This window comes from Myotis brandtii, unplaced genomic scaffold, assembly GCF_000412655.1.
Source record: "Myotis brandtii unplaced genomic scaffold, ASM41265v1 scaffold727, whole genome shotgun sequence".
In the NCBI taxonomy this organism is placed as follows: domain Eukaryota; kingdom Metazoa; phylum Chordata; class Mammalia; order Chiroptera; family Vespertilionidae; genus Myotis; species Myotis brandtii.
The window spans coordinates 282080-305296 of record NW_005370872.1 but is presented as its reverse complement, the minus strand read 5'-3'; the positions used below and the strand labels follow the sequence as shown (position 1 = coordinate 305296).

The window sequence follows — 23217 nt, the reverse complement described above, 5'->3', positions numbered from 1 at the left end:
TGATAATTATTTTGAGTAACCACTACATGGTAAGCATAAGTTGAAGAAAACACATACCTGTGTTCTCATGGAGCTCACACATAGTGGGGTGACAAAGGTTAACCAAGAAATCCCATAAATGATTCCTCAGTCATGGCTTGAATTTGGTGTTAAAAACCACAGTATTTGAGTCTCTACTGTATGGGCAGAAGATATGAATTATGCTCCTTTATAAGAAAGAAGAAAACCCTCTCTGATATTTTCAGAAATGTTAAAAAATGAAAAGGTTTCCTTTGTATTAGAAAAGTTGTACTTAAATTCAGACCTTTACTAACTTCTCAAAACAAAGAGTGGAGAAGTCACAAGAGTCCATCAGCACATACCCATACATAGGGAGGGGCAGCATGTGAAAGCTACAAAATGCAAAAGAAACTTAAAGTATTCTCTGGCTAAAGAAATAGAACATAGGAAAGAGTGTTAGGAAGCTAATTCTGAAAAGGAAAGTTGGAAAGAATTTTTGAGGGTCCAAGACTCTGTGCCAAGGAAAGAAATAAAGAAGTAATAAAGATTTTTAAAGAGAAAAAGTAAAAGAAGTCAGTGTAAAGAATGGATGTGTTGATTTGTGGAAGCCATATCTTGATAATAAGAGCCACCTCATTTTCACACTATGATATATCTCAGTCAGAGAAAGGATTGAAGAAATCAAATACTTTGTCACAAATTTTAAGCATGTCCCTGGATCATGGGTATAAATAGAATGGCAGTTTCCTTTACTCCCTACATCTTAGGGTGTGTAATTCTTTCCATGGATTGTGGGGTTACCCCTACCTTGGCCCCAGCACCCACATCACACATGTAAGTTCCTGGGGTTCTCTAGCAGGGATATGGCTGCGCTACTCACTGCCTGGCCCAGTGCAGCTGCCCACTTGCCCCCAGAGTAGGTTGCTGCTGGTACCTCCCAGGCCCAGATGTACATGGGAGCTGTGGGTCTTCAGCCCAAACCCCAAGCTTTTAGAAGGGTGGCATGCAGGTGTAGAGAAGACCCCTCATTTTTGAAATGCCTGTGCTTGGGGTCTCCCTTTATGTTCTCTAGACCCTACAGCATTTATATGGCATGTCCTCCTCCAGACTTTGCTTGGACATGAAGTCAACATGTCCTTGGTGTGGCAAATGCATCTGTTGTTCTGGTAGGAAATTTCCACCTTCATCCCCTCACTAGTGCCCTGATCCCCCAGTGGGATTTGTACCCAGAAAGTCTGCTCCAGTCACCTGTCCTTCTAGGCCAGCATCTTTCTGTATTTCTTGGGTGTTTTTCCTCATGTCTTGGAAGTCTTGCTTTTTTTCATCTGTTTTCTGAGTTACCTCAGCATGCATCTTTGAAGTGCAGTGCCTGGACTGAATTCTTGAACTTCTTGTACCACTTCCTGGGTCACTGGTACAGCTGTGCTATATTCACTTCCGGTTTGTGCCTCTCAGAAAATATTCATTCCTGCCCTGACCAGGTGGCTCAGTTTGTCGGAGCGTCATCCTGTACAACAAAAAGTTTATGGGCTCAATCCCAATTGAGCACATAAGGAAGGCAACCTAACTATGTTTCTCTCACATCAATGTTTGATGTTTCTCTCTCTCTCTCTTTCTCTCAAAATTAATAAAAAGATAACCTCAGGTGAAAATTAATAATAATTAGAAAAGAAAATATTATTCTTGTTTCTGCCTTAGAGAAAGTATCTTCCTTTTGTTTCCTGGATTCCTCCCACTCATTCCACCGTGGGGAAGTTCTAGTTTCTTTTTAGTTTTATATCTCTTTCTTTGTAACCAGATAATCTTCCCTGACCCAAGATCTACTTCCTTCTTTCCTTCCTTCCTTCCTTCCTTCCTTCCTTCCTTCCTTCCTTCCTTCCTTCCTTCCTTCCTTCCTTCCTTCCTTCCTTCCTTCCTTCCTTCCTTCCTTCCTTCCTTCCTTCCTTCCTTCCTTCCTTCCTTCCTTCCTTCCTTCCTTCCTTCCTTCCTTCCTTCCTTCCTTCCTTCCTTCCTTCCTTCTCCCTCTCTTCCTTCCTTTCTTCCTTTCTTCCTTTTAAATTCTCCATCCTTAAAGATGTAGGGGCTTTTTTTTTTTTTTAAAGTAGGTCTATTTCACTATAAACATTACATTTCTCCTAAGGAAATACCTGTTCTTCTTCTCTATTCCTAATGTAGAATTTACAAAACACATTATTTACTTTAAATTGGCTTTCACCATTCTATGGTTATTCTGAAGGGGTTTAACCCTGATTTACAACTTGTCCACTGTCCATCATTTTTAAACCTTGAGAGGTGCATCTCTGTGTGGAACAGCTATAGGATTCCAGGAACAACATCAAATCACAGGTTGTGTGAGACCCACAAAAGCCCAGGGTTCCCTGAGAGCTGGAAGGTTCCCTCTGAATTACTGGAGTCCAGAATGTACTTGGATGTGCAACTGTGAGATGCATCCCCTGGTCACTGCCAGAGACCTATAATTGCCTTTTCTTTCCTCTTCTCAGTGCTTCATGATACATTCCATGACCAAGCTATTGATGGTGAAGAAACAACAGAGATGCTCAACTGCCAACAAAGCTATGAACAAGGTAATTATGACTTGATAGAAACATGTTTTCTCATCTACTAAGAGGAAAGGAGATCACAGATCAGGAGACTGCATTCCTGAGGGAGAGTATACCCTGGGGAAGGGATGCAGAAGGAGATTGGAAGCCAGAGCAGTGGTGTATTGTATGGATTCCCAATTAACCAACCAGACGTGGAATCCAATAATATTTCAGACAGAAATAACAACTAAGAAGTTGGAACATACACTCAAGAGAGATCTTACTCTGAACAAAAGGCAGAATTAAGGGAAGAACTGACTGCAGTATTTGTGAGTTAGGAATTCAGTGGATCTGGGAAGGAGTAAGGGTTTGGTCCTTTGTAACATGTCCAAATAAGAAGGCTTTGGTATGTCAAAAGAAGCTACTGTTGTAAATATGCCTAATAATATAGGAAAATAGAGGAAGAGAGTGAGTAGTAATTGTGTGTAGAAGAGAAAGTAGGAGCCGTGCCGTGTAGAAAAGAAGAGAGGAAAAAGGAAAGGAGTAAAAAGGGGAGAAGAGAATAAAGGGCAGTAAGAATTTTAACAATGATGGTAGTAACAACACTTAACTTTTATGGACCACTAGGTATAAGGTCAGCACTTCATATGGATCAACTCGTTTAATGCTCACATATGAATTATGTACAATTGTAACCAATAACCACCAATTCTAACTTTTTAATCACCCTTTCATTTGTATTATTACTAATAACTAATCATTAAATTATAATGCATAAGACATTAATACTGAAAATTATTAATGTCATTATAGCAAAGTCACTATAGCCCAGATATATCTTTATATGTAGCATCTCTCTTAATCCTCATAACAATGCTATCATAGGGGGTTCATTATTCCTATTTTTCAGGAGAAGAAGTGAAATGTGAGGGAGGATAGTTAGTGCTGTGTGCATGTCAGATAAATAGCAATTGGGCTATCTAGGACTCAAACCTTCCTCTCCACCTGGTTGAGAGCAAAGACTCTGAGACCCCACTGCCAGGTTTAAATCTTGGCTGTACCATTTGCTTACTTGGGCAAGTTACTTAATTTCCGTGTTTGAATAGCCTCACCTGTAAATCTGTATCTGTATCTAAAATAATATTGTTGTAAGAATTAAATGACTTTATTTACACAAAGCACTTAGTCATTTTTGGCACAAACTAGCCCAATAATTCATGGCACAAAGTAATTGCTCTGTGTTTACTACTGTTATTATAATGTATACCTGACTGCAACAACTAGATATTTAGTCAGTGCTCTACACTTTGAGATTTCTTTTCTCAGACACCCACTGAAGAAAAAATTATTTTTCAGGCTAGAGTAGCAGTGAATGAAACAGCTTTAAAGCCCAAGAAAAGGTCATTCTTAGGCCAAATGGTCTACAATAAATTTATTTATTTGTTAAATGTTGATATTTTCCCTTCGAAATAGTCAATGTAAGAAAAACCATAAGAATATAGTCAGCTTTGCCATTTAATATGTATTCTTTAATTTGGATGGACACCTCAGGTATTATACATTTTTAACTGTATTAATATATTTATATAAAATTTGGATTTATTTTAATAATCATACTTATTTTGAATACAGACAAATTTCTAAGAGTATAAAGTGTACATTAAAAAGTACAAAATATATCAAAAGTATGCTTAGAGAGTCATCTACTGCTAGGGTAGGGGAAAGGAGAATGGGGTGGTGGAGGGATTAGTAGTAGATATTAGTAGAGTAAAAGAGGTTTAGAGAAAACAAATTCTTCAATACTCCTAATGTGATCCAGCTGAAGCCCTACCTGGAGCTGGAATCTCAGAGTATCTCAGTGATGGACAGCAAATGAGTATAAAGGAAGAAGATTCATCTCATGACCTAAATACTTCAATACAAACCCAGGAAATGACAAATGAACCTGCTCAAGAATCTCAACAAATAGGTAAGGTTGACTCAGTCCAACATTCACCTGGATGACTCTGAGTGAATCTAGCACATATGGGGAGAGGGAAAGGGCTGTGTCATCTACGTTAATAAAAGAGAAAGATGCAAATTGACCATACCTTCACGATGCCCACAAGCCAATCAGGAGTAGTGGGTTAACAAAGATGGTGGGTTAATTTGCATACGCAGGCACCAATTGGCTGGGGGCGGGGTGGGATGCTTGCATTGTTGCCATGGCGACGATGCAGACGTCCCACACTACCCCAGCTGCTCTGGGCCTCTGGGCAGTGTGGGAAGGCGGAAAGGTGGCTCCAGGCCCAAACGAAGGCAGAAAGGCAGCTGGGGCTCTAGTGAAGGCGGTTCCAGCAGCCAGGGGAAGGAAGACCTGTTCTTGCACGAATCTTCGTGCATTGAGCCTCTAGTGTGGTTATAATTCAGAAAGGAGGTCCCAAGGAGCCTGAAATAGGGCAGAAGAGTAGTCCAGAGTCTAATGTAAGGAGATGTATTTACCAAAAAAAGGTCTCCAGTTTATATGGAAAAGGAGAGAGGAGGAAAAGCACAAAGAGACAGAAAAGGTAGGATGCTCAAATAGCATAGAGGGATCTGGAAGGGAAAAACTAGAGACAAAGGGGAAAGAGTTGGAAGCCTCCTTGGGGAAGACAGAGGCAAAAACACAAAGTGATAGGAGTGCCAAGGAGAGAGAAGCCCTCATAACTAAGGATGCACAAATAGTTTCTCAGGCAGAGGCAGCAATGGGAGACTGACTAGAACTAAAATTGTGAGAAATGGAGAAAAGTAGAATGAGCTGTAAAAAGACTGAAAAGAGGCAGAGCAAACATGGAAAAATGAACCTTCACTCCTATTTCACACCATTCACAAAAATAATTCATGTTGGATCACAAATCTAAAAGTCAAGGCTAAAACTATGTAGCTTCTAGAACAGTGATGGCAAACCTATGACACACGTGTCAGAGGTGACACACAAACTCATTTTTTTGGTTGATTTTTCTTTGTTAAATGGCATTTAAATATATAAAATAAATATCAAAAATATAAGTCTTTGTTTTACTATGGTTGCAAATATCAAAAAATTTCTATATGTGACATGGCACCAGAGTTAAGTTAGGGTTTTTTAAAATGCTGACACGCCGAGCTCAAAAGGTTTGCCATCACTGTTCTAGAAGAAAACACAGGAGAGTATCTTTGCAACTTAACTAGGCAAAATTTTGTTATACAGGACACAAAAGACATGGGTTGTAAAACAAAAACTTGGTAAATTGGACTTCATCAAGACTAAAAACTTTTGCTATCCAAAGACATCATTAAGAAAAAGAAAGGCATGTTGAGAGAATGAGAGAAAATATGTACAATATACATACCTGACAAAAGGTTTTACCCGGAATATTTGAAAAACTCCTAGGAACAAATAATAAAAAGACACACCACTAATTCAAAAAATAGACCAAAGACTTGAACAGACACTTTATGCAGAAGCTATAACATGACCAACAAGAACATAAAGTATACTATGTCATTAATCATTAGGAAAGTGCAAATTTAAAACCACAACAAACTACAATTTATTCACCAGAAATGTTAAAGTTAAATAGACTGAAAACACCACATGTTGGTGATAATAAGAAGCAATTCAAACTATACTCACAGTTACATTTATTACAGGAAAAAGATACATTAAAATTAGCCAACAATTAGTCTGGGAGGCCTCCAAAGTGTTCCAACCTCAAAGCTTCCATTTTTCTCAAGATGCATTACCCACATGACATTGATGTGTAACCATGCACACAGAAGATTGCCAACAATATTCCATGCATATTATCAATTCAGGAAGCTCACCCACACTTTGGTATTCAGAGTTTTTATTAGGGCTTTATTATATAAGTACTAGAGGCCCAGTGCACAAAATTTGTGTACTCAGGGGGGGAAGGGTCCCTCAGCCCAGCTTGTGCCCTCTCACAGTCTGGGAGCCCTCAGGGGATTTCCAACTGCTGCAGAAGGGGGAGAGGCTCCCGCCACCACCACTGTGCTCGCCAGCCGTGAGCCCGGCTTCCAGCTGAGTGGTGCTCCCCCTGTGGGAATGCACTGACCACCAGGGGGCAGCTCCTGCATTGAGCGTCTGCCTCCTGGTGGTCAGTGCACATCATAGTGACCGGTCATTCTGCTGTCAGGCCAAAACAGGCTCTCTGACATCCCCCAAGGAGTCCTGGAGTGTGAGAGGGCACAGGCCAGACCGAGGGACCCCACTGGTGCATGATCAGGCCCAGGGAGGGATGCGGAAGGTTGGCTAGCTAGGGAGGGACTGCGGGAGGGCCCCAGGGCATGTCTGGCCCATCTCACTCAGTCAGGACACCAGCAGCAAGCTAACCTACCAGTCAGAGTGTCTGCCTCCTGGTGGTCAGTGCATGTCATAGTGAGCAGTTGAGTAGCTTTAGCATATCATTAGCATATTACACTTTGGTAGGTTGAATGACTAACCTGACAACCAGGCACTTAGCATATTATTATATAGAATGATTGATTGAATTGGGGTTGAATTGAATCTTTAACCCCCACCTCACTTCACATGGTTAGTCTTTCTAATGTGGCCAACCCACACAGAAAATCTATCTAGTATGGCTGGCCCTACCCTTAGTCATCTTATTAACATAAACTATCAGGTGTGGTCCAAGGAGCCCACTATGAATAACAAAGACACTTCTGTCTGTCACTTGGGAATTTCCAAGGGTTTAGAAGTTACCTCCAAGAGCCAGGACAAAAAACCAGACCACTCTTTTGGCAAGGCCATGTTCTTTATAGCATAGGGTCCTTTCTCCCCCCCCCCCCCCGCTTTATTTATTTAATTATTTACCTTTTTATTGAATTCATTGGGATTTCATTGGTTAATAAAATTACATAGGTTTCAGGTGTACAATTCTATGCAACATTATCTGTATATTGTATTGTGTGTTCACCACCCCAACTCAAGTCTTCGTCCATCACCATTTATCCCCCCTATACCCTTTTTTACCTCCACCCACCCCCCTGAAATGTTCCAAATGTAGACTGTGATGTTGGTTACACAACTGTTTTTTGATCAAGTAATGTGCATCTCAGTGAAAAAGGGGAACAAGGCTCTGTTGGGTGTAGTCTTTGGTGCTTGAACATTAGAGTTCAGCTTGAGCACACAGAGGTCTCTTCTCTGATCACTGTGTTCTGTCATTTTCTTGTTACTCTCTTCAGTGTGCTGTGAACAGTCACCTGTCCAAGTGAATAATGCAAGAGGGTTAGAAGATAGACCCAGCTTGCTGCCACATGATGGACAAGGTAACTATCATTTAACTTATCAATTCAGTATTAAATCTTTGTTTTCTTGACCTCGTGGAAGCAAAGATGACATTTTATTTCCTATTCTAGGCCTGTGCTGGCCCCACTTTTCCTATAAGTCCTTATCTGTCCACAGATGTGAGAGAGACCAGGAGAAAAGGAATCTGAGCTTCTGAGTAGACAGAGTATCTATTGATGAAATACATAAAAAGAGAAATTAGAAAAGGTAAACAGACAGCAATATATGACAAATTACATGAATGGATCCAGTTTTTTAAAGAGAACATGCAATTCTACCATTCCAGGTTGGGATGGGGATAATTTTCAATTAACTTCCCAGAACAATTTAGAGTACCTTTGAAATAATGTGACATGTCCGTTTCACATGGGAAACCCTCATTATGCAACTGTCCAGTTGGAGGTCCCTGGTTTTGTAGTCACAGTCCAAGAGGAGACTTTTGGAGATGATGAGAGAAGGGAACCTGGAGGATTAAATCACATGGAGAGACAAAAGTTAAAACAATATTGGCAGACAGAAAGTCAAGGTAAAGTCAGAGATAGATGAAAAAGGAAAAAGTATAAGACACCATAGAACAGATAAGCAAAAAAAAAATTGTTCAATGATAAGAGATCAAAATTGAGAGAAAAAACATCTAGAAAGGGAGAGATGGAGAAGAAAAGAAATACTAAGAAATAGGGAAAGTTGGGGAGAAGTACAAAGGCAACATGTGGAAAAAGAATGAAAGGAAAATGGATAGAAAATAGGTTGAGAGTGAAAGAGGATAATGGAAAGAGAGGCACAGACTAGGACAGTGATGGTGAACCTTTTGAGCTTGGCGTGTCAGCATTTTGAAAAACCCTAACTTAACTCTGGTGCCATGTCACATATAGAAATTTTTTGATATTTGCAACCATAGTAAAACAAAGATTTATATTTTTGATATTTATTTTATATATTTAAATGCCACTTAACAAAGAAAAATCAACCAAAAAAATGAGTTTGCGTGTCACCTCTGACACACGTGTCATAGGTTCGCCATCACTGGACTAGGACATAGTAGGTTTGAGGTATAAGCATCTTTGGATACAAGAGTTGACCACATTAGCTGTGAGGTTTCAGATGGAACTGTCCTTAATTATCAAAGTTGCCCTTGCAAAATACTCAGATTGCAACTGGCTTTTCCTGAATATTCCAAATCTCCACCCAGGTTATCTCAGATTCCATTTACCCATGGACCTGAGGACCAGGGATCTGATAGAGATCTGCACTTGAATTTTTTCAAGAACCTTAAATGAGGCAATTCTAGACCTGAAAGCATATAGACTAATAAAGAGGAATTTTATTTAAAAGAAATATGAGAAAAGAAAAATGTGAAAGTTTTACAGATAGAGGAATGGAACGTTATTTTTAATGTTGATTTATGGAATGACAAAATGGCTTTGCTGGCACTCAAAGCTTCTCACTTACTATTTTTTTGAGATGTTAAGAGTTATAAGGTATGACTGCAAGACTAATCTAATCATAAACACTAAATGACTGCAGTAGCCTCAAAATAACAAGTAAGGCTTCCCACTAATTCCAATGATACAGCCTTTATGCAAAATATTTCTAAAACTTCAGTTTTCAAATTCCTGATAAATTCTCTCCCTTTCAGAATTTAGTTGATTTAAAGTGGAAAATTGATTCAGAATAATAGCATTGATGAAAAGGGGACAGTTTTTGCTCATTTAAAGTACAGAAGTGAGTTCTCTCTTATCCATGTTTCTCTCTCTCTCCCTCTCCTTTTCTTTTTTAAAAATTAATCTTTATTGTTGAGATTATTACAGATGTCCCTCTTTTTTTCCTCCCATAGCTTCCCTCCACCCGGTTCCCACCCCACCCCAGGCCCTCGCCACCTATTGTCTTGTCCATAGGTAATGCATACATGCATATAAGATCTTTGTCTAATCTCTTCTCACACACCCCCTACAGTCCTTTCCCTCTGAGAATCATCAGTCTGTTCCATTTCTATGCCCCTGATTCTATTCCATTCACCAGTTTATTCTGTTCATCAGATTTCTTATTCATTTAATTTTTAGATGAACTTATTGACAGATATGTATTTGTTGTCACTTTGTTGTTCATATTATTTATCTTTACCTTTTTCTTCTTCTTCCTCTTCTTAAGGAATACCCTTTAGCTTTTCATATAATGCTGGTTGGGTGGTGATGAACACCTTTAGCTTTTTCTTGTTTGTGAAGCTTTTTATCTGACCTTCAATTCCAAATGATACCTTTGCTGGGTAGAGTATTTTTGGTTGAAGATTCTTGCTATTCATCACTTTGAATATTTATTGCCACTCCTTTCTGGCTTGCATAGTTTCTGTTGAGAAATCACTGACAGTTGTATGGGCACTCCTTTGTAGGTAACTAACTGTTTTTCTCTTGCTGCTTTTAAGATTTTCTCTTTGTCTTTTGCCCTGGGCATTTTAATTATGATGTGTCTTGATGTGGTCCTCTTTGGATTCCTCTTGTTTGGGGTTCTCTGTACTTCCTGGACTTGTTAGTCTATTTCTTTCACCAGGTAGGGGAAGTTTTCTGTCATTATTTCTTCAAATAAGTTGTCAGTATCTTGCTCTCTCTCTTCTTCTGGCACCCCTATAATTCAGATGTTGGTACACTTGAAGTTCACACTATTTTCATATATTTGGATTCTTTTTGCTCTTCTAGTTGGGTGTTTTTTGCTTCCTCATATTTCAAATTATTGATTTGATTCTCCAGATCCTCTAATCTACTGTTAAATCTCTGTATATTATTCTTTATTTCAGTCAGTGTATGCTTAATTTCTCACTGGTCCTTTTCCTTTTTTTTTTTTTTTTTTGGCATTCTCATTAAGATCCTTGAAAGTCTCACTAAGTTCCTCAGAGGTTTCTAGAAGACTCTTGAGTAACCTTATAACAATGGTTTTTGAACTCTATATCCAGTAGTTTGCTTTCTTCCATTTCTTTTATTTGTGACATGTTTCTTTGTCTCTGCATTTTGGCTGCTTCCCTGTGTTTGTTTCTGTGTATTGGGTAGCTGCTAAGTCTCTTTGAGTTGATAGAGTGGCCCTGTGTAGTAGGTGTCCTATAGACCCAGTGGCTCAGCCTCCCCAATCACCTGAGGTAGACACTCTTGGTGCACTCCTTTGTGGGCTGTGTGCACAGTTTTGTTGTAGTTGAGCTTTGATTGCTGTTGGTGTTACTGGGAGGAATTGACTTCCAGGCCAGTTGGCTGTGGGGTCCAGCTGCGATTACAGTGGGAGAGCTGCTGTGCAGGAGTCACCCTTATGGAGCAGGACTTGCTTCAGTGGGGCTTTGGTGCTCACTGAGTCTGCCCCTTGAGTGTGTTGCTTATGGATGTGAAGAGTTGTAATCTGGTATGGTCTCACACTGACCACTGGTACACTGGCTCTTGGGACTCCAGGGAGATGTAAAGTCAGCTACTGCCTGGGGCTATCCAGCAGGAGCTACAGAGAGATCTGCAGATTCCTCCTCTTTGTATTGGGTTTGGAAGTGGCTGGATGAGGCCCAGCTGTAAATCAAGGCAGGCTGGTGCTGGTGCTGGTTTTTGGGCCTTTTATTGATAGGTTTTGGGCTCCCTGACCCAGTTGCAGCTTGTTTAACAGGTTTTTTGCCTGGGAAAGGACAGGCCATTCATATACAAAAGCCACTGCTCACAGCTTGGGTGGGGTTGTAAATTGGGTAGGGTGGGGTCTCAGGGAATCACCAGGGCAGAGCAAACAGAAGTGGCTGCCAGTCAGCCATGCATCTGGGAGGTTTCAGCACAGGAACAATGACCGCTTTGAGCACTTCCGTCTGGAAGAAAGCCACCCCCAAGTTCCTGTCCAGACAGTCCAGTTTCTCCCTGTATGTGTCTGGGTCCCCTAGAGCCTCACCAAGCACTGGAGCTCCGAGGAAGTGGGAACTTGTAAATTCAGTTCACTCAGCCCCAATTCACACTGGTTTTTATAGTCCATAGTTCTTAAGGACGGTAGGGACTTTTTTCCCCAGTTCTGGGACCCTGGGCTGGGGCTCTGGTGTGGGGCTGGGATCCCTCGCTCCTCCAGGCAGCCTCTGAAGAGGTCATCTCCCTCCCGATTAAAGAAGCAGCACACCCGGGTGTCAGACCAACCTGCAACCTGTTCCATGCCTCCGCACCTCCAGCCAGTCTCAGTGTACTTTCTTCTTTACCTCTCTAGTTGTAATACTTCCACTCAGCCAGCTTTCCTGTGGTTCTGGATGATAGCTGTTCTGTATTTTAGTTGTAATTTTGATGTGGTTGTGGGAGGCAGTAAGTACAGGTGTTTACCTATGCTGCCATCTTGGTTCTTCCTCACTCCCTCTCCTTCTCTCTCTCTCTCTCTCTCTCTCTCTCTCTCTTTAAAATCAATAAAACATGAAATAATAAAGTACAGAAGTAAAACATACAAAATAAGACTGATTTTTATGACTAACTCAGAAATTACAAAATATGAATTTGAATAGCGGCATTGCTGGCTTAAGGATCTAGCAAAGGAACTGAATCTGACAAAATAAAAGTCTGGCCCTAACCGGTTTGCCTCAGTGGATAGAGTGTCAGCCTGCGGACTGAAGGGTCCCAGGTTTGATTCCAGTCAAGGACATGTACCTTGGTTGCGGGCACATCCCCAGTGGGGAGTGTGCAGGAGGTAGCTGATCGATGTTTCTCTCTCATCAATGTTTCTAACTCTCTATCCCTCTCCTTTCCTCCCTGTAAAAAAACCAATAAAATATTTTTTAAAAGTCTGGTATTTATGTTTTAAAATCCTCTTGTATAGTCAGACTCTAAATAAAGCAATATATTAGGTTCTCATATTTTAGGAATATATTTTTTTTCTGCAGCTGTCAGGATTTATTAAAAGAGTTATCTTTGTAACATTTATTAGTGCACATGATTCCATAGCAAAGATCTAAGCCCTGACCTAAGCCCTGCTCAGCATTCTTCTCTCAGTAAGGGATCATTATGGTCCCATGGTTTTTCAAACCTAGGAGTCACCATGACTGCTCTTGCCCTCAAGTACATGCCCGTGTCCCGCTTAACCTAGTCATTTGATTTTCAGAATATCTCCCACCTGTCCTTCTCTCACATCCCCATGCACAAGTCTCTAATCCAGATCTGAGTCATGGTTCTCAGAACAACAGCCACCTGCTCATCTCTTTCTAATCTTGCTCCCATGAAATAAGTTCTTTACATTTTAGCTAGATAGAACATTTGAAAATAAAAATTAGATTGTATTATTTTTGTACTTATCTCATTAATAGATGAAGATTACGTATTTCAGCGGCATCCAGAGTCATCCACAATGAGCCACTGCCTATTTCCCCAGCCTCATTACCTGCCTCCTACACTATTCAACATAGCAAAAACCTTCTTTCCAAATCATTTTAAGTGTTAAATTTTTCTTTCATTTCTGAGCCTTCTCATATGTCTTTTTAGAACAGTCTTTTTGTTCCACTACCATCCAATTACCCTTTCTAGTCTGGTTAAAACTTGTTTAAAACAGACTCTCTCAGAGAAGACTTTATTTTATTTTATTTTTTAGAGAGAGAGAAAGGTAGAAAGAACAACTGCGAGACAAAGGGTAGGAGAGAAAAAGCAGTATCACAGCAAGAGAGCAAAAGGAGGAGAGGAGAGGAGAGAAAGACACCAAGAGAAAGAGAAGCTCCAAGAGACACCAGCAGAAAGAAACAGGCAGATCTTGATAAAATGTACAGAATGAAATGGGAAGGGAAGATAAAGAGAATGAGAACTTTTCCCCATGATGAGTGAATCAGTCTCAATCTATAGGAAAACTACTGAAGCAAAGTTAACCTTTAGGTTGGGTCATTTTGCAGAATGGGGCATTCCAGATTATCAACCTTCTTGGTTTTCTCATTATTTTCTTGTGGTGATTCCTTCTTGGTCATAAATTGAGATGCCAGTGGGATTTCAATTCTTTCTGAAGAGGACAGAAAGGCCTGTTGTGTAACCTGTGATGGAGAAGAGCCCCAGGAAGCTTTGAGCTCCCCACGGAGACATGAACCAGGTAAGAAAGGGGAAATTGGCAGCTCTGGGCTGCAGGTGGCTAACTTCAGAAGTGGCATTTCCTGATGCGTCAAATTGTGAACACACTCCACTGTCAAAAGATTCAGTGTGCCATAAAACTTCATGAGTCATATTAATGTTTCTAAATGTATATTCTAGTGCAAATATGTAAAGAAAGAAGGTGCTTTTTATATCTATTAAAACTAAAGACTTGAATTTATACCTACCCACCCTTTCTCTTCCCTACAGAATAAAAACTAAGTATTATTCTCATTGTTTATAATGTTACGAGAGGCCCGGGGCATGAATTCATGCACCAGTGGGGTCCCTCAGCCTGGCCTGTGGAATCAGGCCAAAACCGGCTCTCTGACATCCCCTGAGGGGTCCCAGATTGTGAGAGGGCACAGGCCAGGCCAAGGGACCCCACTGGTGCATGATTGGGGCTGGGGAGGGATGCAGGAGGTTGGCCAGCTGGGGAGGGACTGTAAGAGGGCTCCAGGGTGTGTCTGGCCCATTTCCCTCAGTCCTGATCAGCCGGACCACAGCAACAAGCTAACCTATCGGTTGGAGCATCTGCCCCCTGGTCATCAGTGCATGTCATAGCAACTGATCAATCGGTCAACTGTCTGCCCCCTGGTGGTCAGTGCACATCGTAGGGAGTGGTTGAGCAGCCTTAGCATATCAGTAGCATATTACACTCTGATTGGTTGAATGGATGACCGGACAACTGGACAGTTAGCATATTAGACTTTTATTATATAGGATTATTTTGTGCCTAACTTTGGAAAACCCTCAAAGGAAACATGGTCCTTCAGATCAATTGCCCTCAAACCTAAATTATAATTTTTATCAAAAGTTTTGCATTATGTTATTTAATTTTTCAAAGAATTTTGGCAAACAAGATGTCATTTTATCTGAAACATAGAAGGGTCTTTTACTATTTCAAATTAGTCAAGCAAGTTGGTGGACCAGAATCCTTGATGACTCTGTGTGGTTATGGTCATGTGGGGCTGACAAAGGGTCAGGGCAACCAGGGTCATCTGTGCTGAGTTCATTTAGGAGAACCCATAAGGTCTGCACGTACCAAGGGAGTGAAACAGAGCCTGATGCAAGGAGACTGTCATTCAACAAGTATATTTTGTTGGCAAGAACAGGGAAGAGCAGAAAGAGATGGTAGGAAGGAACTTGCCATGAGGGATGCAAGAGAGCTAAAAAGAAAAAGGGAGCCATGAGCTGGAAAAGTGATAAAGAACAATGAAGAAATAAAGGACTGAGAGGAAAGCCAGAAAGTCAAGGAGGTGAGCAATCCTTCATGGTGCAGAAGCAAAGTGTGTGGCGACAGAAAATGAGGTGACTGAGGGAAAACACAAAGGAAAAGAGGTAAAGTAAGGCTATAGGAGCAGCTGTACCTTTTGCCCAAGGAGAAGCTCACCTGAGTGCTGAACACCAGGATTCAGCTGAGCTCTCTGAGTCTATGCCCAGGTCACCATGACTGGTTGGTCATTTCCGTGTTTCTCTTCAGTTTCCTGTGAGCACGAAGCTCTCCAAAGGACTAGACGAGGTGATTCTGAAGAGATACCAAAACTGCTTCCAGTCAATGGGGGAGGTAATCATGCTGTAAATGACTAAATACCTCACTATATTTGTTTGATTTTCTATATACAAGGGAAGCTTCCCTTCCTTCCCTCAGACATAAGCTCATACTTTTTCTCTTTCTCTCTGGTTGCTCTCCCTGGGCATGTGGAGGCAAGGAGGAAAGGAGGAGTAAGCACCTTAATGAAGGGTCTCCTGGAAGGACAATTGAAGAGTAGAAAATAATAAATATGTAGATTTGTGGAATCCAATGGAGTTGTCTAATTAAGCTGAATTTGATCTAAATGTATATGATATCTAAATACTACCAGTTTAGAGTTTGGGAAGAAAGAGAATTTTAAACTCACTCTTTAGGGATTGAATGGGAATAATGAAATACTATGTATAGGAAAAACAAAGAGGAAGTGAGTTAAAAGAATAAGTAGAAACACAATGGAGCAAAAAGCTGAAGAATATCATGGAGAAAGAAGACAGAAATGCAGAGATGGTAGAAGTCAGGGATAGAAAGTTATAGTCAAAGGGATCCACAAATAGCCTCGGCGTGCAGATGCAGCAATGTGTAGAAATAGGGTCAGAGGGATAAAAAAGAGGAGAAAGGGGAAACAGGCCTAACAAAGTGCTCAGGGGTGCAGAGCAAAGCTTGTTTGGTGTAACATACTTTTATCCCCAAGGAGCAGTTCTCCCACCCTCTGAACATCAGAGCTCTGATGCACTCTGGACATGACCACGTCAAGGTAGAGTTCAGGTGACTCTCAATTGTTCATCATGGTCCTGATTCTCTCTTTAGTGCCTTTGGAACTTGTTGATCTACAAATGGATGAAAGAGGAGAAATAGAAGAAATGCCCAAGTTACTGCCTTATGATGGAGACGGTAATTAGTATTTAAATGCTCTATTTTGGAATTAAAGCTGGACTTTCTTGTCATTATAGAGCAGTGGTTCCCAAGGTAGAGCAATTTTATTTTTAAGAGGGGCAATTTGAGAGTGAGTTATTAACAGTGAAGTTTTTGTATTTCTTATGGTTCTTGGGGCCTCATATACAGTATATAAATATATATTGCAACATTTTTATGCATTTCAATTCTCTATTATATGTTTTGAAACTTTATTTGCTATTTTTTCATATCACTTCATATTATTTTTTAAAACAATTTCTTAGTGATTTCTTCCTCAGTACTTCAACTTTCCTTTTGTTCTTTTATTTTTCTCTTTCATGGATGCCATGTTTTTTGGAAGCTTGTTTAGACCAAGTTAATGGACTTTTAGGTTTCCTCCATGTTAATAGGAGTTCACTTTTTGAATAATAAAAATCATAGGTCACAGGAGAGGCATTAGGATTTTACAGATGCTTAGGTAGGGTATGGCCAAAAAAAAAAAAGGTGGGGAACCACTGGTATAGAGAAAGACCAATTCTTTCTCCTCCTTTCCTGCCTCTCCTGCTATCACTTCAAAACTTTGGGTAAATGCCAGGAATTTTGATTTTTTGACTACTCTTTCTCATCTGAGCCTTTGCACATGTGTAGCTCTGTGCTGGGAACCAGTGTTTGTTTGTTTTGCCCCACTCTGCTTTCCATTCTGCTCATTAATTTGATAAATTTATGTGGAAATTAATATTATCTCAAAGGTGCCTTTTCTGACTGATAGTTCTGGAAAGCTGCAGAATCAGATGGGAAAAGACATAACACACGGCTTAGGGAAGCAGGAGGGAAAATAGGGAGGTGGGGACAGACATGGTAAAAGAAACAAATTGGGACAAAGAGAAGTGCCAAGAGATTCCATCAGCAAGAATCAGAGGTAGAAATAGAAGAAGAAGAGACGGGTGGAAAGGGTGAAAATGAGAAAGAACAGGTGTGGAAGACAAGGATGCAAGGTGTCTGACAGTCTCCATAAGATTATTGGATTGTGCAAGACCTTTAACCTTTACAAAACCTAAGACACAGACATGCAAATTATTGTAACTCTATTTTATGGACAAGGAAATAAAGCACAGAAAGTCATGCAGGTCAGTTTTTAAGGTCAAAGTAGAAAAAGAAGAGTGGCACAAGAGTTCCTGGTGTGTCACCGAGGGTGACAGTTTAGGGAAGCCTGCAGGTGTTCAGGGCGGGTCAGAAGAGAATCAGGAAGTCTAGGAATTCTGCAGGTTCCCATGTAGTACACCCAGATTCCAATGTAAGACCTTAATTAAGGAAAAAAAAATAATGTTATTGGGTAGGGAAGGGAAACCCCTGAGAGAGCATATAGGAATGCTCCAACCAACTGGGCTAAGAGAGATCTGGAATCAGAGAGATAGAAAACATAATTGAAGAAATGACATGCTATCCCTGAAAAAACAACAGCCAAAAACTAGACCTAAAAAGAAGAGATGGGGAGAAAAAGCTGACTATCAAAACAGTGCACAGTGAGGAAACAGAAATGCATGGATGCAGAGCTGTAGGAAGGACCAGAATCAGAGAGAAGGAGGTGTCATATGATGGCAAAAAAGCAGAACAAGATGGCATGGCTCTCAGGACCCATGTTTGGGGCAGACTCACCACGTCCTCATCATGGTGGGCACAAACACCCTGAGGTCCATTTCTGATCGCCCTCCAGGGTCCATCATGTTCTTGTTTCTCTGCAGTGACATGTGATCCCAAAGCTTCAGAAATGACGAATGAAGGAGAAGTACAGAAGGTGCTAAGCCTACAACCTGCTGAGGGAGAAGGTAATTATGATTTAAATTCCAAGCTTCCTCAGTGTATCTTTGTCTTTTGGTCAGCAGAGGAAAAAAAATCTCCCCTTTTCCCAACCTCCCATCTTCATCCTCATTTTCACATTCATACAGATGGGGTTGCTTTGCTTTCTCCAAACTAGGAGAGAGACAAAGAATAAAGGTGAGCTCAGCTACTGGAAGGAGTGGGGATCCCTTCATGGAGAACAGAGAAAGACAGAATATGCCAAAGGCGGGCTGGGGCCTTTGCCTGGACAATTTTATTAAATGCATGCAAAATGCAGATAGCAGCAGGTTATGGCAAATCAGGTAAGGAGATCATTTTCAGCCTACTTCTGGAAATACCAGGAACACAGAAATAAGTTTTGTGAATGATTGAGAGGCTTGCAATTTAAAAAGGCTCTTTAGACTGTTAGGATAGAACTGATTAGGGTAGGCTCCCTGGCATTGTGGTCCATGTGAAATGGAAGATTTTTTGTCAGTTTGGGAGAAGGGACCTGTGAGAATGAAGAAAATATATAAAACTAGAGGCCCAGTGCATGAATTTCATGCACGAGTATGTGTGTGTGTGTGTGTGTGCCTCTCCAATCCGGGATCCCTTGGGGGATGTCCGGCTGCTGGTTTAGGCCTGCAGGGATTGGGCCTAAACTGGCAGTTGGGCATCCCTCTCACAATCCGGGACTGTTGGCTCCTAACCACTTGCCTGCCTGCCTGCCTGAGTGCCCCTAACCGCATCTGCCTGCCAGCCTGATCACCTCCTAACCACTCCCCTGCCAGCCTGATCAATGCCTAAGTGCTCCCCTGCCATACCAATTGCCCCTAACTGCCCTCCCCTGCCTGCCTAGTCACCCCTAACTGCCCTTCCCTGCCAGCCTGGTCGCCCCTAACTGTCCTCCCCTGCCAGCCATCCTGTGACGGCCATCTTGTGTCCACATGGGGGCAGCCATCTTGTGTGTTGGAGTAATGGTCAATTTGCATATTACCTGTTTATTAGATAGGATAATGGGAATTTTTACAGGCATCCAGACTCAGAGATAGAAAAGAAGAAAGTGGCAGACAAAGTAGAAAGGGTATAATTTCAATAAAGAAATGAGATACAGAGATTAAAAACCAGAAAAATTACATAGAGAGGCTAATAAATACCCAAAATAATAAGTAATGTGGAAGGAAGCACAAAGGGAACTACGTGAGAGGAAGAGTTCTATCAAAATAGTTTTAGAATCAACAAAGAGTGAAAACTGCTGTATAAGGAAGAAAGGAGAGGAGTTGGGATCCTGTAAGGCTCAAGTACAAGTCACTAAACAGAAGCATCTGCCAGCAAAAGTGGGCATCTCAGTAGTGAGTTTTAAGATTAAGGTCTCCCCAGATAGAGTAGTTCCCATAACATACTCAGAATAATGCTCTTCTCCCTGGCACCCTCAGCTACTCTCCAGTAACAGAATGAGTCTGAAGAGCATGTCTGATACGCAGACCTGTCTCCCAAGGTCATCAATCTATGAACTGATGGCATTTATCCCAAGACCTTGTCCATTTGTATGTCTTTCAGGAACTGACACTTCCAAGATTGAAACCAACATTTTATTTTGTGAGACAGAAACTCCTCCTTCTCCAGGGTTGGATTCCCCTCCTCCTTACCTGGCTCACATCTGGGTGTGGAGTTCCCCATTTCTCTTGCTCTCAGCCCACCCATTTTCTTCACTTTAGCATGATTGCTATTTGCAAAATGTAAATCAGATCATATTATTTTCCCACATAAACCTGGTGACCTTTGTTGCCCTTGGATTAAATTAGTTTTCCTTCTTCCTGGGCATTTCTTTGCCTTCCATTCATCATGGGGCTCCAACTTATGACTTCTGCCTCATCTCTAATGAAAGTATAAATATTTTCAGTTATTGCAATGCTCTGATCTTTCTTTTATATGTGGGCCTTTGAACAACTCTTCCTTTTGTTGGGTGGTATTGCTTTGGCTTATTCTGTTCCTTATCCCATTCCCCGATCAGGTTATATTATACTATTTCAAGGATGCCTTTCCTGAAAGGGAGTGAGACAGAGATAAGTGAGATGAGAAAAGTCAACAAAGAGCAGTGTCAGGAGCTCAAGAGAAAAAGAGATAGGAGCAGGGGAAACAGAAACACATTATGAACAATTAGAAGCATCTAGTGACACTGGCAGCAGGAAACAGGGTGGAGACAGAAACAATGTGCAAAGGCAATGGGGCTGGGAAAGAAGTAGAAGATTAGATGTACTGAAGGGAGGAAGACGGTGGATGGTTCTCAGCCTCTGGGGACAGTGATAGAAGAGGGCCAATCTTCAAGACAGGTGAATGCAAAGGGCAGACCAGGATGGTCTGGGACATGGACAGTCCTAGTTAGGGGATACCTGAGCTTCCTACATGTTCACTATGAGTTTAATTGCCATGATTCCCCCTGGTTGTATACAGAGACCTCTGATGAAGTTCAATTCTTTCTGCAGAGGACAGCACTGCCTCTTGGGAGCCCTGTGATGGAGAAGAGATCGAGGAAAACTTGAGCTCCCCACCCAGATGTGAGCCAGGTAAGGAAGGGGGCATTGCTAGCCCTTGGCTGAAGGGTGTCAGGAGGCTGAATCCAGAGCTGAACAGCAGGACCCTTAGTGTTAGAATAGGTGTGTTACCTATTCATTTTGTGGTAGATGAATACCAAGGAAAGATAGCGTTTTTCACATTCTTTATTTTTATTGATACTAAAGACTCAATACTGTGATTTTAACCCTGCCCACCTTTATTTTCTATATAAAGTATTAAAATGTAGTGTTTATTTAGTGATTAATAATAATTTTTTATGTTGCTGTAACCTTGGGTAGGCTTCAAAAGAAACATGGTTCTGAGATCTGCTTGTTAAAAACAACAACCAATGAGTCTCAAGATCAAATTACAGTTTTTCTTCCTCATATTTTCATAAAATTATTGTATTACATAGCACTTCTTTCTTTCAAAGTACTTGGGAAAATGTGACTTCCTCACAAACTTTAGTACTTAGCCAGGGAAGCTGTTACTGTCCCTCCTTAGAGATAAGGAAATGGGATACTTGTTTCCCCCAAGATCAAAGTAGGAGGATAAGCAGAGACCCATGTCCCAAGTATTTCACTACAGGTGATGGCTGTGTGAGGCTGGTGGGGGTTAATGTGGTGACACAGTCAGATTCCAAAGGGGAACTTGCAGGCTCCCAGGGAAAGAACAAGACTTGATGCTGAGACACTTCTACTTCACAAATAAAGCATGTCAGTAGGGAGGGAAGAAATCCAGACAGTGAGCCAAGGACCAGATTCTGGTGTAGGGATTGGAGAGACCTGGGAGAATAGAACTAGAGAAAATAATCTGAAAAGAAGAGATCAAGATCACCATTGAGGATAAAAGAAGATAGAAAAGTAATGAGATAGAAGTCAGTGGGAGCAGAGCTCACAAAATCAAAGATGCACAAATATACCCCTTGTGCAGAGGAGAAATGTCTGGAGACAGGTCTATAGGTAACTGAGAAGCAGAGAGCAGGAAAGGGAGGTGAATGAGATGGGAACAGAGGCAGACCAGGGCTTGATTGGATCTCAGGTGAGGTCCTTGGAGCAGCTGTCCCATTTCCTCCTGGTTGTGAGACCTCTGAGGGAGTTCAACTCTTTCTGCAGTGGACAATAATGCCTCTTGGGAGCCCTGTGATGGAGAAGAGCTTGAGGAAGACTTGAGCTCCCCACCCAGATGTGAGCCAGGTAAGGAAGGGGAGATTGTTTCCCATTGAAACCCAAAGTCACTGTCTGTGAAGTTTTGTCATTTATTAAGATACTAGAGGCCTGGTGCATGAAAATTTGTGCACTCGGCAGTTGCGAGGGGGGGGAGTCCCCTCAGCCCGGCCTGCACCCTGTTGCAGTCCAGGACCCCTCGGGGGATGTCCACCTGCCATCTTAGGCCCACTCCCCGGGGGATGGGGCCTAAGCTGGCAGTCAGACATCTCTCTGGCAGCCTGGGAGCCCTCAGGGGATGTCCTACTATGGCTTAGGGCCTTTCCCCTAAGCCACAGTCAGACATCCTTAGTGCTGCCGAGGAGGCGGGAGAGGCTCCCACCACCACAGCTGCGCTCGCAGCCATCAGCCTGGCTTGCGGCTGAGCAGAGCTCCCCCTGTGGGAGCACACTGACCACCAGGGGGCAGCTTATGTGTTGAGGGTCTGCCCTTGGTGGTCAGTGCATGTCATAGCAACTGGTCATTCCGCTGTTAGGGTCAACTTGCATATTACCATTTTATTATATAGGACTAAATTTGTGCACTGGGTGGGGGGGGTCCCCCAGCCCGGCTTGTGCCCTCTCGCAGTCTGGGACCCCTCGGGAGATAACGACCTGCTGGCTTAGGCCTGCTCCCGGGTGGCAGAGGGCAGGCCCAATCCCTAGGTGCAGCCCCTGGTCAGGCTCAGAGCAGGGCCGATTGGGGAGTTGGGGCGCCGCCCCCCGTCATGCACAGAGCAGGGCGGATCGGGAGGTTGCGATGCCACCCTCAGTCACGCTCAGGGTAGGGCCGATTGGGGGGTTGGGGCACCGCCCCCTGTCACACTCAAGGCAGGGTCGATGGGGAGGTTGCGGCGCCACCCCCTGTCACGCACAGAGCAGGGCCAATCAGGGGGTTGGGCACTGCCCCCTGTCATGCACAGAGCAGGGCCGATCAGGGGGTTGGGGCGCTGCCCCCTGTCACGCACAGAGCAGGGCCCATCAGGGGGGTTGGGGCGCCACCACTGTCACACTCGGGGCAGGGCTGATGGAGAGGTTATGGCTCTACCCTGTCACACACAGAGCAGGGCCAATCAGGGGGTTGGGCACTGCCCCCTGTCATGCACAGAGCAGGGCCGATCAGGGGGTTGGGGCGCTGCCCCCTGTCACACACAGAGCAGGGCCAATCAGGGGGTTGGGCACTGCCCCCTGTCATGCACAGAGCAGGGCCGATCAGGGGGTTGGGGCGCTGCCCCCTGTCACACACAGAGCCGCAGGGCGATCAGGGGGTTTGG

The 23217-nt window shown here is 42.4% G+C and overlaps 1 protein-coding gene across 11 annotated transcripts in view; it reads left to right on the top strand.

Annotated features, from left to right (window-relative positions):
• The window catches only part of LOC102255966 (nuclear body protein SP140-like protein), a 71934-nt gene that overhangs the window by 12087 nt on the left and 36630 nt on the right, over nt 1-23217 (top strand). For 9 of the 11 annotated variants that reach the window (XM_014530190.1, XM_014530189.1, XM_014530187.1 and 6 more), the window contains exons 4-12: nt 2502-2585; nt 4363-4512; nt 7752-7835; nt 13789-13899; nt 15421-15504; nt 16279-16362; nt 18108-18191; nt 20670-20750; nt 21855-21935. In XM_014530190.1, the coding sequence (XP_014385676.1) occupies nt 2502-2585; nt 4363-4512; nt 7752-7835; nt 13789-13899; nt 15421-15504; nt 16279-16362; nt 18108-18191; nt 20670-20750; nt 21855-21935 (843 nt within the window). The remainder of the gene's footprint in view (nt 1-2501; nt 2586-4362; nt 4513-7751; nt 7836-13788; nt 13900-15420; nt 15505-16278; nt 16363-18107; nt 18192-20669; nt 20751-21854; nt 21936-23217) is intronic. The other 2 variants (XM_014530184.1, XM_014530183.1) reach the window with 2 other exon arrangements.